The sequence below is a fragment of the Sminthopsis crassicaudata genome, chromosome 1, assembly GCF_048593235.1.
Source record: "Sminthopsis crassicaudata isolate SCR6 chromosome 1, ASM4859323v1, whole genome shotgun sequence".
Classification (NCBI taxonomy): Eukaryota; Metazoa; Chordata; class Mammalia; order Dasyuromorphia; family Dasyuridae; genus Sminthopsis; species Sminthopsis crassicaudata.
In genome coordinates this window covers 300,157,768-300,176,623 of record NC_133617.1, presented here as the reverse complement: position 1 = coordinate 300,176,623, position 18,856 = coordinate 300,157,768, and the positions used below count along the sequence as shown (strand labels likewise).

General features: G+C 35.4%; 1 protein-coding gene across 3 annotated transcripts in view; it reads right to left on the bottom strand.

Annotated features, from left to right (window-relative positions):
• Positions 1-18,536, bottom strand: part of BCL2 (BCL2 apoptosis regulator) — a 218,286-nt gene extending 199,750 nt beyond the window's left edge. Inside the window, exons 1-3 of one of the 3 annotated variants that reach the window (XM_074279028.1) lie at positions 17,752-18,481; positions 16,591-17,531; positions 12,916-12,957 (exon numbers count right to left, since the gene is read on the bottom strand). In XM_074279028.1, coding sequence (XP_074135129.1) covers positions 12,916-12,957; positions 16,591-17,223 — 675 coding nt within the window. In that variant the 5' untranslated portion in view covers positions 17,224-17,531; positions 17,752-18,481. Of the gene's footprint in view, positions 1-12,915; positions 12,958-13,955; positions 15,730-16,590 lie in introns of those variants that run through there. The other 2 variants (XM_074279030.1, XM_074279029.1) reach the window with 2 other exon arrangements.
• Positions 18,537-18,856: the final 320 nt, after the last annotated feature.

The following is an 18,856-nucleotide window of genomic DNA, read 5'->3' as shown; positions in this document are numbered from 1 at the left end:
AAGGTGAAATAAGAAATAACTTAGACTTTTATCTGATCAGAACAGTACCCATAGACTTTTAAGGTTTGTTACTGAAAAATAAAAACCAAACAACTCCATCACAGAAAACCATGTCATGATATGATGTCAGAAAGCAACAAATCATGGGAAAAGGAACAGAGTCAAGTGGTCTGTTCAATAAGGAGCATACTGCCTTGACTAGGGCACAAAGCAAAACAGGTACAAGTTTGAAATACCACACAAGGGACTCATCTCATCTTTCAAATTTTCCTTCCTCTCCCAGCTTTGAAAATATTAAATCATTCAGCTTATTCAGCCAGAATTTGATAGAAAGTGTTTCCAAATGTTAGTTGACATTCAATCATTTCATTAGCTAATTTTTAAATGAACCAAATGAAGAATGCTCCAAACACACATTAACAAGACAAAGCCTGATGGTTACCTAACACTTTGTCATGACAACTTGTCATTTTCACACACAAACCAAGCAGAAAAAAGAAAAACGAATAACCCTTAACTATGGTCTCCAAGTATCATTCATGGAAATGACAACTACTTTCAATGAAAACTTGTTCGCTGCCTGTCATCTATTTCTGAGTGGTAAGCTGTTAGGAAACAGGGAAGCTCATTTTCTCACGCACAGGGACAAGCTCAAGGATGCTGCTGTCACTGAATGTGTTCATTAAAGATGAATCTGGCATCAATAGAGAAGACAGATACTAAGAAAGCAGAGCTACTTATCTTAAGTTTTGAAGTTTCTGAATTCACTCATAGAGACAGCCACTCGATGACCACTGAAAAAGTGTGTTTGAACGTGCACATTTTTTTCCCCACAAGGAAAACTGTGAACTACACATCTTCCTTTTAGAAGAGCCTCTGGAGAAAGACAGTCAAGATCCACTCCTGGCAATAAAATCACATAATCATCCACTGACAGATGATAAGTGACAGCAATCACAAGTTTGGCTTTTTTTCAGGTAGATGAAGTTTCTCCAAATGAGATTTCCACTATTTCTTCAAACAATGCAGTTTCAAGGATCTGTTCTTATTTAGTAATGTAAGGTCAGTGGCAAATACCCATAAGCACAATGAATTTTACCCATGATGTTTTTCACAACCGGTGAGTCTCTGTGGCCAATAAAATCTTTAAAATTTCAGGTTGAATATCTCATTTCTGGGGCCAGGTTGAGCAATGAGTTATCTACTTCCAAAATTCAAGTTAATTTAATTGTTCATCTTTATGAGGCTCAGGGTAAGGGAAATTTTTGTTCCTGTTACTTTGAATTCATGTTTCCTTACTTGTGAGTTGCAAAAAAAGGATTTATTCAGCAAACACTTATTGAACGAATACAATGTACAGACTATTTCATGCAACATTGAAGGAGATAAAAAATTCAGATAGCATAAAATCTCGTCCTGAAGTTTCAATTTCAGGAAAGTTACAATTTCAGGGAGTTTACAATCTATTAAGGAGCTGTTATTGCATACATAAATAATGATAATACACTATAAGTTATGTAAATGTATTAGACAGTAATAAAATTAAATTCCCAAAGGTAAAATTGTGGCTGGCAAGAAGAATAAGGGAGAATCCCATGGAAGAGATGACATTTGAGCTCCACTTTAAAGGATGGGTAGGGATACATACTATAAAAATTTATAACTGGCTGAATACCTAGGAAAAAAGGAGGGAGAAGTTAACTCTAAAGCTTCAAACCAATAGTGATATAAGAAGGTAAGATTAAGGGGAAAGACAATAAGAAAGAAAGAAAGGATGGAAGAAAGGAAGATATATAGGTAGGAAAGAAAGAAAAAAGAAGGAAAGAAGGGAAGAATGAAAAGAAAGGGAAAATGAGGAAGAAAAAGAAAAAGGTGGAATAGGGGAGTAAATATTTTAAAATAAATAATGAAATATAAGCAATAAGTACATGAAATTATAAGAAGTATAATAAATAAATAATAAAATAATTGAAAACACAAAGAATAAAAGCAAAAGAAATCTAGAAGAGAAAACAAGCAAGTAAATTGTGTGTATGGTTTCATGTATATTTTTCTTAAACACAAACCACAAGAGTTTATGGCTTCATATATATTTTCTTTTTATAATATTGGTATATTGAAGTTTTGATGTGTTTTTTATCATAAAAAAGAAAATATTTTAAAAAAAGAAAAAGTACTTGATAATTATGGAGCAAAGTTAATCTGGCATATTATGCATTCCCTCAAACATTCAGCAAACAACTATTAAAGACTTAATATGTACAAGGTATGCTAAACACTGGGAAGATACAAATCTAATGTCAAACATCAAAGACTTGGTAATTTATATGGAGAGATAAAACATGTATAAAAGTAATAATGATACAAACTAGAATGCTAAGTTAATAGAGTTGCACACAACACGCTATCAAAGTTTAAAGGGAAAGGTCACTTTCAACTTGAAGGAAGAGTTCCTGGAAGAGGTAGCACTTATCTGAGCTTTGAAAGATGCCTCAGAATTCCAACACAAAAGACAGAATTCCAGATGAGAGGAACAATTCGACCATAGGTTTAGGGGCAGGAATACATGAGACAAGGATAGAAGCCATGAGGCAATGTAGTATGAGATAAGACTGAAAAGGTAGCTTGAAGATGATGTGGAAGCTCTTGAGTGGCAAGGTATTCTGATTTTGCACAGTGAAATTATGAATCAATTGAATATTTGTGAATAGTAAAATGGTATGATCATGGCTGGACATCAGAAAGATGGGGAAAGGAAGCCAGTTAGCAGGTAATAATAACTGAATGAGGACAATGGTGATTGGAATGTTAATTTTAATGGGGAGAGAAGCAAGAGATGATGCAGAAAGAGAGATGACAAGATTTGATGACTTACTTGGTGCAAGGACAAGGGAAAAATCATAGTTAAAACCAAGTGGATTCAGGATCTCACTGATATTGGCAGTTGTCCTACAAACGTAAATCACAACCATCCACATTTTCTCAACCTGCACAAATATCTGTTGTTCTATAGATTCTCCTTAGAAGATCCATTTAAATAACTATAAGTCTTTGCTTAGGGCTTGAGTGCTTGCAACACTCAAGATAGCAGTACATCACTCTGTTCTCCCTTTTTCTTGCTACATGACTCTCCTATCTCTTTTTCCTAATCATATAGTTTCTGGACAGTGTCTTTTATCTCACTTCTTATGCCCTAGTCATTGCTGCTAATGTGTTGCAATTTACTGACACCCACAATGAATCTTTTATTGCCTTTAGGTCACCTACAATTTTTATTTTTCAGAGATCACGTCATTCTATGATTCACAGTTATATATCATCTCTATGAGAATACTGATAATGAAAAACTAAGTTTGGGCAATATAAAACAACTTGTGATCATTGAAAGCACTACACAATTTCCCAAATCCACCTCTCTCCTTCTCTGGTCAATTTTGGACCTTCTTGATTCTGCAGTGTACTGCTGGACTAACTCAATGGGCTATCTAGAAAACCTGGCAATATGGCAATATAGTCTTTTTTGTTTCTGAGGCAATTAGAAAGTTTGGGGACTGGGGGAAGTAGGACTATCTTATCTTTTCCTCTCAGATTTTTTTTTTTGGCTGAGGCATGGGTTAAGTAACTTGCCCAGGATCACACAGCTAGTAAGTGTTAAGTGTCTGAGGCCACATTTGAACTCAGGTCCTTCTGACTTCAGGGCTGGTTCTCTACCCACTGTCCCACCTACCTGCCCCTTAGAAATATATTCTTTTTTTCAGGCAATATATTTTTAATCTATATATTTTTTCCTCTATGGATTGATAGGCTGATGTCTTGGGAGAAGCGTAAGCTCTGATATCACTGAAAGAACCTACCTATAATATTCTCAAGTATTCATTCTGGGGGAATCTCCTCTGACAGAGTTAAAACTCCATGAAAGCTGGAGCTGTTTTTTAATATATCTTTGTGTCTCCAGTGTCCTATTATATAGGTACTTACAAATGCTCATTGACTATTAATTTATGTAATCAGCACAATGCTATCTACAAAAAAGAACTAGAGAACTTCACCATCTAGGGGAAATCCCTATTTCATTTGGTATTGATTTTAACCTTCGTTCTAACTAGTTGGTGATCTGACTACAGAGAGCACTGATTCTGAAATTACTCCATATAGTTAACCAGTTATTTCCTATCTCATAACACAGTCAATTTCATTTTTTGTGATATTTCTTGTTCCTTTCCACATCTGATGACTTCTGGTGCTCTTCTTGAAAAATTGATTCATGATACATAAAATGAAGAAAACGAGTAACCCACAGATAGATCTTTGGATTTTTTGTGGAGTTGAATTAAATATAATTTCTTATATTTGTATTATAGATAGATAGATAGATAGATAGATAGATGATCCACCATCAATGTAATTAATGAATCATACTAGATTGCAAACTGTGAGAGCAGATATAATGTCTGCAATTCAGTTCAACTTTCTTTCCTGTGTTTTCTACTGTGTATATCTTTCATATAATAAGACAATCAATAAATATACATTAAATGAAAAAATGAATTTAAAGGTAAAAATTTACAAAACATGGGAAAGAAACTCTTACTCTTGAGAACTTTAAAATATTTAGGCTGACAACATAAAGCAGAAAAAAATATATCTTTTATAGGTTACTTATTTAATTCAATTGACTTTATGTTTAATAAATTATAGATTTTTCATATTTGCATACATATATGTATATTTTTTGTAATCCTCAATAAGGGAAAATATCCAATACTACCCTGAATGCCTAGTTCAATATTTAATGTAAATTAAAATATTAGAAAATCTCCCTCTGGAGATGTGTACAATTTCATTTGTCAAGTCAAATACAAAAGATAAAATCTTAAAACCAACAGTGATCATATTTCAAGTGGATGTTATGAACTGTTTTAATTTTCACTGAAAAGTAGTGGACTTTTCATATTATTGATGAATATGTGTCTTACCCTTACAATAGGGGTTACAGTAAAATTCTATAAGTTATTATGAAATTTAAGTCTCAAGTTCCTTTAGTCTAATTTAATTAAATTTAAAAGAAGCAAGGAATTTGAGCAAATAAAGCAAATAAAGAACAAGCAAGGAGCAAATAAAGAACAAGATTTCAAGCAAGATTTGGTTAATGAAGAATCAGAAAGAGAGAACACTCAGAGGAGACCTACTTTCTATAAAGTAAGCAAAAGATCATGGAATGTTGGGATGGAAGTATCTTGAAAGTACAATGAACAATTTGGACATGATTCTAAGAAATCCACTAAAGGGATTTTAGAAGTGATATTATACAAACATAGCAACACTTCATACTTTTTTGTCTTGGTGACAAAATCAACTCCTATTAGGTATAATTATCATTTCAGAAGATATGATGCCCAGATCTGGATATATTCTCCTGAACTCCAGAACCATATCACCAATTACTCTTGGACAGTTCTATGTGCATATTCTGCAGACAGCTCAAACTCATGTCTAAAACATGACTTATCTTTTCCTCTGAAACTCGCCTCGTTTCTACTGTCCCTAATTCTCTTCAGAGTATCACAAGACTTGCAGTAGTCACTCTAGTTCAGAACATAAAGATCATCTTCAAATATCTTTATTTCACCCAAACAGTTGCCAAGTCTTTGTTGATTCTTCCTACATAATGTGTCATAGCCATATGCTTCTCTCCATACATGTAGCCACCATTCTAATTCAGATCTTTATCATCCCTTGCCTAAACTATTGTCGTGGCCTCCCCATTAGTCTGGCTATATCATCTTTTTCTTATCTGACACCTTCCCCATAGCAGCCAAATTGATATTCTTAAATCAAAGAACTAGTCAAGTCATTTTCTTGCTCAAAGAGATCTAGTGTTTCCCTGTCATCTCTAAAATCAAATATAACTCTAACTTTAAAAGTCCTTCATAACCTGGCTCCAACCAAGCTTTCCAGATTTAGCATATTATATCTCTTCCTCAATGCTATGTTCTAACTGAACACTTGCTGTTTCACACATATGATATTCAATTTCTAGTCTTTGCAAACTGAGAGTCCAGGTCTGGAAACCATGATGTACCTTGTGGAATTCCTAGTTTCCTTTAAAGCCCAGTCCAAGAACTACCTATTACAGAAATCCTACCTAATATCCTCACTCGTTCCAGAAATGAGTATACAGCTATCTTTTCTGGTTATATATGTGCATATTTATGCATATAAGAACATATACACATATATAAACATATGTACACATGCATACACATGCATTATAGTGGATGCTTGCTGAATGTCGAATTAATATAGATGTATAAGTAGTTAAATGGCATATTTGCACATGATTTAAATTAGGAATTAATATAGAATATCTTTTTCTGACATAGAATAAAAAATTATCTTAGACCAGTAGATCACAGACAGAAGAAGACAAGAAAAGATAACCTTTAATACTCACATTTTTGGTTTTTGCTCTAGGCAGTTAATCTTATAAAGATTCTTCAATCTCTGTCACAGCCTTTTTTTTTTTTTTAAGTTAGAGAAATGTAGTGATTAGGACTCCATAAAAAAGAAAAGATGAATTGGTCTCAATGGAAAAATCTTCCTTGAAAAATTAAAGTTCTTCTTGACACTGTGGTTTCTTATTGTTTTCAAGAGACATAATAAAGAGCGGAGTAAAGCTCAGTCATAAGCTTCTGACTCACTACATTGAAGCCCCAGAGAGTTTCATGAGCTGATTATTAACTAGAGATGGAGCATGGTTCTATCACTGGAATCTGAAGCTGAAGAAGAGACATAAATGGAAACATAGATTTTCCAAATAAAGAACTTCCCCCAACCCCTCTCACTTCAACAATTTAGGCACATGTTGCAAATGAAATGTGCCAGATGATGTCTGTAATACAGGCAAATTCCATATTAACTTCCTTGGGAAAACCAAAGTGAAATCATACAAGAAAATAACATAGGTACTCTCATTTCCACACCAGCATACAAGTGAGTAGCATTGTCCAATAGGTTCATGAGACTTTTTCCAAGAAGACTTGCATTTACATATTTATTTTAGTTAAGTCTGCATATTCAGATTTTAAAACTTAACATTTGTCTACCTGAAGAAAGACCATAACCTTTAAAGAGATTTTGCCTTACAGGAAGATACAAGTTCTATGATTTCATTGGTAGAGGGCATTCTCAAGTGAAAAAACTCTACCAATAAAGGGCAGCACCTTCATTATACTTTATGTTTTAAAAGAATTACCCACAATTCTAAGAGGGCAGCTAAGTGGCCCATTGGATAGAGTGATTGGTTGGGAACCAGGTACTAGAAAATAAAATATGTGTTTATTAATTGATTGATTAGGCATTGCCACGTAACAGGAACTATTTCTAGAACATATATTGAAGCTAGATGATGTGCTAGAAATGGATATGGATCCAAATGTCTACACTGAAGCTCAAATGGGGCAATTATTAGTATTTAAGAACAAAAAACTTTATTTTTTTGTTAGTGCACATACACTGAAAATTAAAGAAACCACATGAGTTAAGGACTTCAGTTATGTGGATGGATCTTTCCATAAAGGTATTTAAATTTATGAATTTATAAAGCCTTTTTTTGATCCAAAAGGAGAAATATTCCCATTTGAAAATGTAATAGATGATTAGATATGCAAGAAATTTTAAGAAATTTTTTATTGACTAAAACTCTCCAATAAAATCTAAGAAAGAGTAAAACCTTACAAATTGCCTTTTAGTAGGCTAGCTTCTGATAAATAAAGTACTACAGTCTAGAAATATCCATCTTTTTTATTGTTGTTGTTAAAGAAAGAGATCCTGTTGCTACTGAAACCTGTCATGAACATTTTCCCAGAATATAAACACATTATTCCATGAAATAGACAATTCTTTATACTGTTCTAATTATCCCCTCAGAACTTTGTTTCCATTTTAGTAAGAAAATTAATAGAATGTCCTACTACATTTATTAAATCTTATTATATATAAATTAATAGTACTAGTTGGGCAAATATTTAATAAAGTCCCCTTCCCTTTCAGTTCTCTTACTATACATGTTAAATTAACTGTTACACTATTTTTAAAAAAGTTATCTACATCGTTCTTCCTTTCAATTCAAGCCACCTTAGTAAAATCCTTAAAAAAAATAGCCTTAAGCTTAAGCAAAATTATACACACACAATTACTGACAATAAAAACTCAACTTCTTTCTTTCTCCTCTATAAAATCTTTGACCATACATACAGCTGTCTTAGCTAAGAAACCAGTTTAATACTGTTAGGATTGTTTTAAGAGGAAAAGGTCATCAAAATGCTAGCTGCATAAGAAATGTACTATGGAAATCATTTTTATCATCATGATAACTTATTATAGTTATCCATTCCAAAGGTTAAGTAAAAATTTTATTTTGTAGCAAATTTCAGTATTTTTAAACACAATGATCACTAGCTTGAAACATTAGGCAAAGTTCTGGAGAAAGGCAGACTTGTATTAAAATACTGAGGTTATCTGGGTATGCATAGACGTAGAAGAAAAAGTAAAGGATCCTTCCAGTGTGAATGACAGTACTGAAATAGGTTGTGGAAGCAGAGATGTCCTTGAAAAAAAAAAAAAAAACAAACAACCTATTTATTATTAGCATCATATGACTTAAAACAAAGGTGTCTTATGTTGGATTGATGGTAAAAGGTATGAGCACTGCCTTTTAGCCATGGACTAATGAGAAGAAAAGGGAAGAGAGAATAGTTGGGAAGGAAGTAACTGGTACACATTCTCAAAAACCTCCAAATTCTACTTGACATACAGATGACAAAGAGTAGGAAGGTGCGCGCGCACGCACACACACACACACACACACACACACACACACACACACACAGACACACACACACACACACAAACATAATAGCATTTAAAACAGCTGAGAAAGGAACACTGCCCAATATGAAATATTCTGAAGAATCATTGGTCACATAAGGTGATAGAGAAACGAACTCTTGAGACACTTTGAGACAAAATATATTACATAAAAACTGATATTGCCAGGGACAGAATTTCAGCAAAGCTCGCCTTTTGGGATGTCCCACAACAAGGATTTCTTGTCATTATTGTTTTCAGTCTGGGTTGGAAACCAAAAAGAATGTTCAACTGAAACCACAATCCAAATGATTTATTCCACAAATTAAACTCAGCAGCCTCCATAAAAGACTTCCTCCAAGTGCCTTTTCTTGGTGGGGAGGTAACCCTCAAACACTATGCCTGCAAGTACTAAACTTTAACAGGTAGTACAAAACTGAAAGGTTCTTAAGTTCTGACCTGGGCAAAAACTGTTATGGGGAAAACCAGTCTTACTAAGTGATGAGAGATTCATTGTGAAAAAATAGGTGACTCAGAGAAATTGTGGAGCACTATAATAACTGAGAAATCTCTATTAAGAAAGGAATAGATTATGATATGGATTCATGGAAGAAGTATCCATACTAATGAAATCACAGACCTTTTGAAATAATAACATAATTTGGTATGAAAATTCAATTGTTGTTGTTCAGTCATGATCAACTATTCATGACCCCATTTGGGGTTTCACTGGCAGATATTGGAGTGCTTTGCCATTTCCTTCTTCTAGATAATGAACTAAGGAAACAGGGTTAAGTGTCTTGCCCCAGAATAACACAGCTAATATCTGAAGCCAAATTCTCCTGCATCAAGAGCTGGCACCATATCCAATACCCCATTTAGCTACCCCAAAATTAAATTTGAGAGCCTTTTATGGGTGGGTAGTAAACCATGTTGTAAGCATGGTAAAGTCTCACATGAAAATTACTTCCTAAAGGTTATTTTGACTAACTGAAGGAAAATTCCATTTCCCCCATCACGTTGAGTCCATCTCTGTGGCTAACTTATGGGAGCTTACTGACAAATATGACACTGTATGAGCCTCAATCTGAAACATTAATAAATCTACATCATTGAGATCTGTAATCCAATGGAAGCAGTATGTCATAGTGCAATGGAGTGAGGAAGACTCAGCTTCCAATCCTACCTTTAGGCACTTATTAGTTATCTCTGGGCAAGTTACTCTGGGCAAGTCACTTAATTTTTGTGTTTCAGTTTCCTCATCTGTAAAATTAAGGGGTTAGATTTAATAGTCTTCTATTTTCCCTTCTGGCTCTAAATTCATAAGAAATATAAGAGCTGATTATGTCTCAAAATGCAAATTGCCTAAAGTATCCACATAAAAGATAAAGTAGTTTTTCTTTTCTTCTTCTTCTTCTTTTTTTTTTTTCCAGAGGAAGGAGTTTGAATTAAAAAGAACAGTCAAACACTTTGAGGGGGGAAGGAACTGTAACACTCCCCAGAGCAGGCTGAATTTCATTAAAATGTAATTGTGAAATATTTAACAAAATAAACATAAATATAATAGAAAATGTTAACATGTAGTTTTCTTTTTTTTTTTTTTTCCCTTTTGAGGCTGGGGTTAAGTGACTTGCCCAGGGTCACCCAGCCAGGAAATGTTAAGTGTCTGAGACCAGATTTGAACTCAGGTCCTCCTGAATTCAAGGCTGGTGCTCTATCCACTGCGCCACGTAGCTGCCCCTAACATGTAGTTTTCTAAATCAACATGTGCCCAGGATCCTTAAATATGGTGAGAGGACCCTGATTCTATTTGTTTGACATCACTGCTGTAAAAACTTATCTCAGTTCTGCACTTGCCCTGTTTATATACATTTTTTCTACAAAGCACTTTTCTCATATTACTCCTTCAGGTAAATAGTCTAAGAATTAGTGCATTCTTTCTACCAAAATATAGTAAATGGTTTTTATTTATTTGGCATATGTCCCAATTAACTTCAGTATGCTTACAAAAATTTTAAGCTTCTCATTTTTTAAACTGACAGATAAAACCAGATTGTTCATGACACTCAAAGTCTCTAGCAATGTTAAATGAAAACAGAGACAAAGCAATCATGTAGTATTTGCATAGGCCTAATATAATTGAATAATATGATTTTCCTAAAGAATAGGGCACTTTTTGCCATGAGAGCTTTTACTCCTTCTATGAGTCATACAAAAATAAAACAAGTGGTACAACGAAAATTCTCAAAATGAAATATTCTCTTTCTTCTTATGGTAATAATAAGATTATATACTTAGAATTATAAGGGACCATAGCAGCCAGTCCTCTTAGTGTGCAACTGAAGAAACTAAGTGTTGAAGAGGTGAAGCAATTTTTTACTACCATAGAACTGGTAAATTGTACAAGATAGATTTGAACCTAAGATCTTGGGCACTAAATGCATCATTCTTGTCTTTGCATCATGTTGTCTCCCAAGGGTAAAGTGGACATTTATAGATCAGTTTTTCAAAAGTGTTTTACAATATTCTCTTATTTAAACATTAAAATAGCCCTATATGAGAATACCACAGGAATCATCACTCTGATTTTATAAGAGATGATGCTGAGATACAAGGACATTAAGTAACCATTCATGGTCGCCTAATTTGAACATCTAGGAAGCAAAATTCAACCTCTGTTCTCTCCTGAGGTGCTATAATAAGATGGATCATTAAACAAGAAATTAGAAAAACCTAGAGTTTAAATCTTGCTTCAGGCACTTACAAACTTGAAATTCAAAATCTCATAAAAATTAATGTTGAAAACTATCTTTGCATGTATTTGAAAAAATAAAATACTATTTACAAAAATAATAATAATAATATATGTAGTTCCCACCCATATGATTGGTGAGTGGGCTTTCCATTAAAGAGGAAACTAAAACAGTGTAGGAGTTTTAGGTGGGTTTTTTTTTTTAACTGTGGCTTTTTTTTTAAACTGTGGCTTTTTTATTACCTGGGTTTCTATGTAGCTTAGTGACATTTAAGCAATCTGAATTATATTAGTGCAATCCAAAATTACTAAAAAATTTAATAGGTTTTCACTAGAAAGCACAATAGAAATCTGGTGCTTGAGTGAAAACATGTTTTCAGTGATACAACACAATGATAAACAAGAGACTCCAAAACTAAAGAGTAGTTAGATTTACTAACTATAGAGTCAATAAATTTTTTGTGAAGGTCCAGGCTTAAAGAGATTTTTCATATACATCAATTAAAATGATTGTAGAAGCTGCAATTTTTTTATCTACACGAGAAATTATTACAGAGTATCATGTGATTTCTAACTGGCTAAACGAATGTACTTTCCCAAGGAAAGTTCATCATTATTTTATTTAAAGCTTGATATTTTGGGGCTATTTTTAATCCTAACATTTTGATGCCAAAATTGGTTCTAAGCAGCTGATGTTTAGCTGCTGGAAAATTGATGTTCCTTCACATATCATCTGGCACACTGGTTTGAGAAAGTTTTGACTATCCAGTTAATCAGATGCCTCAGTGGCTGTGAATTGCATTCAGTCTGGCCTATAGTACTGATTGCTGACCAAATAATTTGACTAGAACAACAAGGTCTTCAGACAACTTAATTTCTACTCTCAAAATTACAGCATAGCAAAAGCTATCTTCAAGGACAATTTGAGATTCTAAAAAAGAGACACTGTCACCTCAGCAAGTAAATTGAATGGAAACAATAAGAACCTTATAGAATGATCCCATTCTCTAATTAATATACTAACATAAGACATTAAGCTGAACATCAGCTCACTTCCCAGTATCAGAGGTGTAATAGTTTGCACTGACCATGAGCTGCCCATATCAATAACATGTAACTGGTAAGAGCTCCTTTGTCACTAAGTGGAGTCCCAGAGCCCCTGTAGCCATTTAAAAATCAGACTCTGACAGAATGATAAAATAATGGTTAACAGGGTCATTAAAAGAGCTAAACCATCTGACTATCACTGGGGCAACTCCTTTGAAATTTTAATACAAACAGAAATGTTAACTTACCTGAAATGGACCACTGGTGCCCATGCAAATTGCTTTGGTACCCTGGGAAACACAGATGGTTAGATAGGCCTAACTACCTTGAGAATGGCCTCTTTTTTTTTCTCTGTACTTCTAATTTACTTCTTCCCAGGATTAGACTACCCCAGAGGGCATTCAGGAATTTATCCAGGCACCTGAACTTTTGGGATAGTTGTCAGGAGAGCAGGAATAACCTATTAAAAAGTGCAACCTCTCCCAACATCTCATTCCCTTCCCTACCTCTCCCAGTAACATAACCCCTCATAGAAAATCTAGCCAATAACCTTCTATTTTAGAAAGTTCCTCACTTACTTCTAACTCAATATAGTCTAACCTTGCTTTGCTTTTTTTCAGGATGTCACACAACACCTTATTCAGATTTGAGAATAAGCCACATATCAGGCTTCAACTGAGTCTTTACTGTAGCTTTGATTTTGTCTGTAAATGTTATGATGATCAGAGATTTAACATTCTATGCCAAATCCATGATTTCCCAAACAGGTAAAATATTTTCCTACTTTAGTTAAGTTCCCAAGGTTTAGAGCCTTTATTATATTTGTTTAGTTTCAAAAAGTTACATTGTGTAAGAAACCCCACAGTTGAAGCTAATCTACTAATATAGCTATTTAGAAACAGATTTAAATTCTGGGGAAAAGGTTACATTGTGTCTAAAGCAAGAAAACGCCAAAGGTTTGAGCTAATCCATTAATACAGCAGTTTGGAAACTGATTTAAGTCCTGGGAAAACTTCAGATTGAAAAGATCTTACGATTTGCTTTTAAAGATATTATCCTAAGAAAACATTGTTTATTAATTACTTCAGATTTAGAGGGCTCAGAGAGTATATAATCCAAGCCCCTCATTTTATGACTGAAGCAACTGAGGTCTAGGAGTTATATGACTTGCCCAAAATGACCAGAATGACTTAAACAAATGACAAATTATTATTTCTTCAATGATACTAGCGTACTAAACTAAAAATACAAAGTGATAATGCAAATAAGTTGGAAATGATAACCAATACAAGCAACAATAAACAATCGAATTGTATTTAGCTTATTCTTATATTTCAATAAGATGTATGATGACATCTTAAGAAAAAACAGAGCAAGATTAGAATGCTTTAGCTTAGCAGAAAATGAGGAATTTTTCCAAAATAGAAGTCTATTGGATAGATTTTCTATGAGGGGTTATTTTACTGGGTGAGAGGGGGGAGAAATTAAATGTTGGAAAAGGCTCCATTTACAATTGACTATTCTTGTTTAATAATTGAAATACTTTTAATATCTTAAATACTGTTTAATTCCTTAAACAAAGATTCCTTACATATTATATATATTTTTTTAATTCAGTAACTTCTATCACTTATCATTTCCATATATTGTGACGTTTTCCCCATCAAATCCTTTAGTTTTCCTTGGAGTTACCCAATCTATTTTCTTCTAAAGCAAAATTTCTGCTTTAAGCCATTTGTAATTTTATTTTAGCTAACAAAATTTTGGTCATAACTTGCCTTCATCATCTTGGGACTTTCACTGTATGTATGTCTTGACATCATAAATGTAGTTACTGTCAATCTTAAATACTTGTGGACCATGAAAATATGTGAAAACCTGACAGTTCTTTATTCCCCTTTTTGTCCAAAAAAACAGCTTTCATTAAATACAGATTCCCAAGCATATGATTTGCCTGTCTTAGGATTCGGAACTAGTAGGAATATTAGAACCAAAGTGCTCATTTTACAGCACAGGGAATTGAGGCTACAAGTGGTGAAGATTTGCTCAAGGTCATAGAGAGGGGAAATAGCAGAATATGCTATAGATAAACTGCTAAGATAAATATTATGACTTAGCAAATATATATATATATATATATATATATATATATATATATATATATATATATATACTCTTTTTACCACTTTTATCAATAAATTATTTTATGGATGCCAATTGTCATCTGGGCTTTCTTCCACTTGAAAAGAAGGTTTGACAATATATCCTCAATGATCAGTAGTCTAAAGACCACAGATCCTAACAATCAATATTCTTTGGCATTAGCTGAGAAAAAATAAACCCAGCTTCTTGATATAACATTTTAAATTAAAGTACAATTCAAGGGAAATTATACTTTCAATGATAAACCTTCTGTTTTCATAATTGATAACTTTTTTAAAAAAAATATGCAGAAACATGTTGTATGATTCTTCCAAAAAGCCAAAGATTTAACGAAATGAGAGTTAGTTGAAATCTGACCCATTTAGTATGAGGGATAATTATGCAAAGATAGTTGATTTAATTTTAAAATAGAGATCTGTATTACTATTTGTCCCATTTTCATTTTATGGTGGTCCTTCTCTCTTGTTACACAAATGATTAGCATACTTTGCAATAAAATAATATTATGTCAAATGCTTTGCACAAATTGTAGGTCTTATAGACCTGATAGTTCTTCCAAGAATAAAATTGGAATGGAGGGGAAACATCTTCTAAAGTGATCTTTCAGATTCCCAAAAACATGGAAGAGGATTCTTTGATTAAAACTCAGAACAAGAAGCTTTATTTGTCTACCATAACTGAAATTTGGTTAAAAAGTTCTGCTCTTCAGATGTGTCCTGAGATTTCAGGTTGGAATGTAGTTTTGAATCTTATTCAAGCTTCAATGATATAGTCAAGTTGTTGTCAGCAAATTCTGGATTAGAATGTCAATTTGGAAAAGTAGACAAAGCTTTTATTTAGCTTACCAGGGAAAGTATTTCATAGGTTCTTTATATCTGCCAATCATTGACTATGAGGGTCTATATAAAGAAATAACATTAGAGTAGTAGTCAATTAAAAAGTCCAGCAGAATTGTTCATCAGAAGGTACAGATGTTATATGCTGAACAGAATCTAAAATTCTAAAAACAAAACAAAAACACACACACACACAAAAAAAAAAAACCCTTCGGTTAACCAGTTACACAAATAAAATGCAAATTATTTCACCATAAGAAACAAGTCACTACTATTCTGAAATTCTTTTCTAAATACACTGTTATAATATGCCAACCTTCCTGGATATGGACAAGTCCCATAATCATGTAAGAAATTACACATATCTCACTGTCCTGTTTGTTAACAGGTTTGAGTCAAAGGAAATTGTGGAATGTGAGTTTCCTGCTTTAAAAGTACCCTGAAGTTTGTTGTTGTTGTTGTTGTTGAAGTTGTTGTTTTATTTTTCCAGGGGAAATATCATCTCACATTTTTTCTCCTTGGGTTATACCTTTATCAGTGAATCAGTATAGAGTATAGAAATTGAAGAGGGCATTCCCTGGTTCTCTAGTGGATTTGAATCCCCACAAAATGATAGGTTGAGCCCCAAAGCCCTCATCAAGGATAACTTATCAGAAAACACTACAAGTTGGCAATGCTCCTCTTGCAGCAAAACTCTGAAACCATGCTGATGGAAAGGGATTATCCAGTGTGTGTGAAAAGGGAGGGAGGGGGGAAGAAAAGTAAAGGAAAACATAGGGAAAACGTCTCATCTCCCCTTGATGGGCTTAGCTGCCATCATCTTTAGCAGAGGAGTGATCGTACAGCAGGGACAAGCATCCAGGGATAAGTCTGTGATACTGATTCACATTGACACTGAACAAGACATGCAGCCCAAACACCTACCCATCCTCCGTTATCCTGGATCCAGTTGTGCAGGTGCCGGTTCAGGTACTCAGTCATCCACAGGGCTATGCTGTCCACCAGAGGCGACATCTCCCGGTTGACGCTCTCCACACACATAACACCACCAAATTCAAAGAAGGCCACGATCCGCCCCCAGTTCACCCCATCCCTGAACAGCTCCTCCACTACTGTGGCAAAGCGTCCCCTAGCAGTAACAGGGGTCAGGTGCAGCTGACCTGACATTTCATCGAAGTCTCTCCGATACCTTCGAGAGAAATCATCTCCAGCTTGACGAAGAGTCAGGTGGACCACAGGTGGCACTGGACTGACAGTCGGTCCAGCAGCAGCAGTAGCAGCAGCAACAGTAGGAGGAGGAGGCAAAGGTGAGTTTCTAGCAGCAGCAGTAGTAGAAGTGGCCAAGTCCTGGGGTGCAGCAGGCAGAGGTGTATGTCTTGGCTGGGTAGAAAAGATCCCAACAGCAGGGGCAGAAGCAACAACAGGAGGAAGACTTGGAGAGGCTGGCGTCCTCAAATCTCCAGCATCCCACTCGTACCCTCTCTGTGATAGCTTATAATGAATGTATTTCATCACTATTTCCCGGTTATCATACCCTCTTCTTCCAGGATGAGCCATTATTCCCAAAGGAGGGAGCAGTGAATACCAAGGAGAGCAGCCAAATGGTGACAACACCCACCTCTTACTCCCTCTCCCACCCCACACCTGGCAAAATATAGAACAATAATTATAATCCAGTTATTTTATTGGATGTGCTTTTCATTTCTTGACTTTAGGGGAGTCTTGTCTCTGAATTAATGTACTCTTCCTGGTGTTTTCCCCTTGGTATGAGATGCACAGTATTTTTATTATTTTAATTCCTTTTGAATCTTTTTATTTCATGAGGCACGCTATTTAGGTTATTTTATTCTATTTCCTCGGCGATGCTGAAAGGTTAAAAAAAAAAAAACTCATACTGAGTCAAAATCAGGTGCATTTTCTTCTATATACTCTAGGTGAATGTCGTTCCTAACTACCATTCCTGCTACATATTATACAACTTATAAGAATATACTAGTCTTGGAATCACACATAGTCTAATGCACTTTTAACTAAAAGGTCTATTAAAAGTTACATAAAGTAATTTTTCCTCTGCAAAGAACTTACTTGTATTCTAAGTACTGTATGCTCCTCTGTCAAGTTTCCTTTTTGTGAAATCAGAACAAGCTCATAAGGGGGAAAATCCCACAAATCTTCAGGACTTTCAAGTTCTATTTGCTTTGAAACTTCCAAATGAATCAGGAGTTGGAAAAAATTAGAAGCATTTCCAAATTAATTCCCAGACTTCTGTTCCAGACATCTCCGGAGAAATGTCAAACCCTAGAAACCCCAATCGGAGGATCCAGGAGCAAAAATGAGGGGAAAAAAGAAAGAAAGAAACAGGCAGTGGCGGCGGCGGCGGCGGCGGCAGATGAATTACAATTTTCAATCCAGTATTTTGCAGAAGTCCTGTGGTTTTCCCTGTGCAATTTACACACGCACACGCGCGCGCGTACAGGCATTGATCTCTATTCCAATAACTGCTTCACGTCTCCATTTAAAAGAGAGGAGGAGGGAAAAAAAGATGGAAGAGCAAAAAAAAAAAAAAAAAAAAAATCTCCTTTTGATTAAACTCCGGACAGAAAAGACATTTTCCAAAAAGCTGCTCGGTAAATGAAGGCAGAAAGCGTACCCACAGCACCGTGTGCTCACAGAGGAGACCTCGCTGTGTGTGGTGCTGCTGCTGGAGGGGTGGGGGTAACGCCGCGAGGGGAGGGCTTTATTTTTCCCTCCTTTCCTAAAAAGGATGACTGCTACGAAGTTCTCCCCTGAAAACCCCCTCTTCCGCCGTACCCCACCGGGGCATCCTCCGCTGCCGCGCACCCTCTCTCCTCTTCCACCACCTCCACCTCCACCACCAGCACCGGCACCTCCCCCCTCCTCGCCTCCTCCTCCTCCTCGCCTCCTCCACCACCTCCACCCCTGGGCAACGAAGTCAGGGCTGGGTGACTGAGTCGGCTCTGTGCGCCACCGCGGGGAGGTCCTGGCGGCTAATGCACATTCACTTGTAGCAGCGGCGGCGGCAACGGCGGCGGCAGCGGAGGCAGCAGCGGCAGCAGCAGCGCCACAGGGAGAGTTCAGTGCAGCTGCAGCGGGGCAGACAGAGGGATGGAGGGGGGGGCCGGGAGGGCGGGGGTGGAAGGAGAAGAGAACTGGGGGAAGGAGGCGGGAG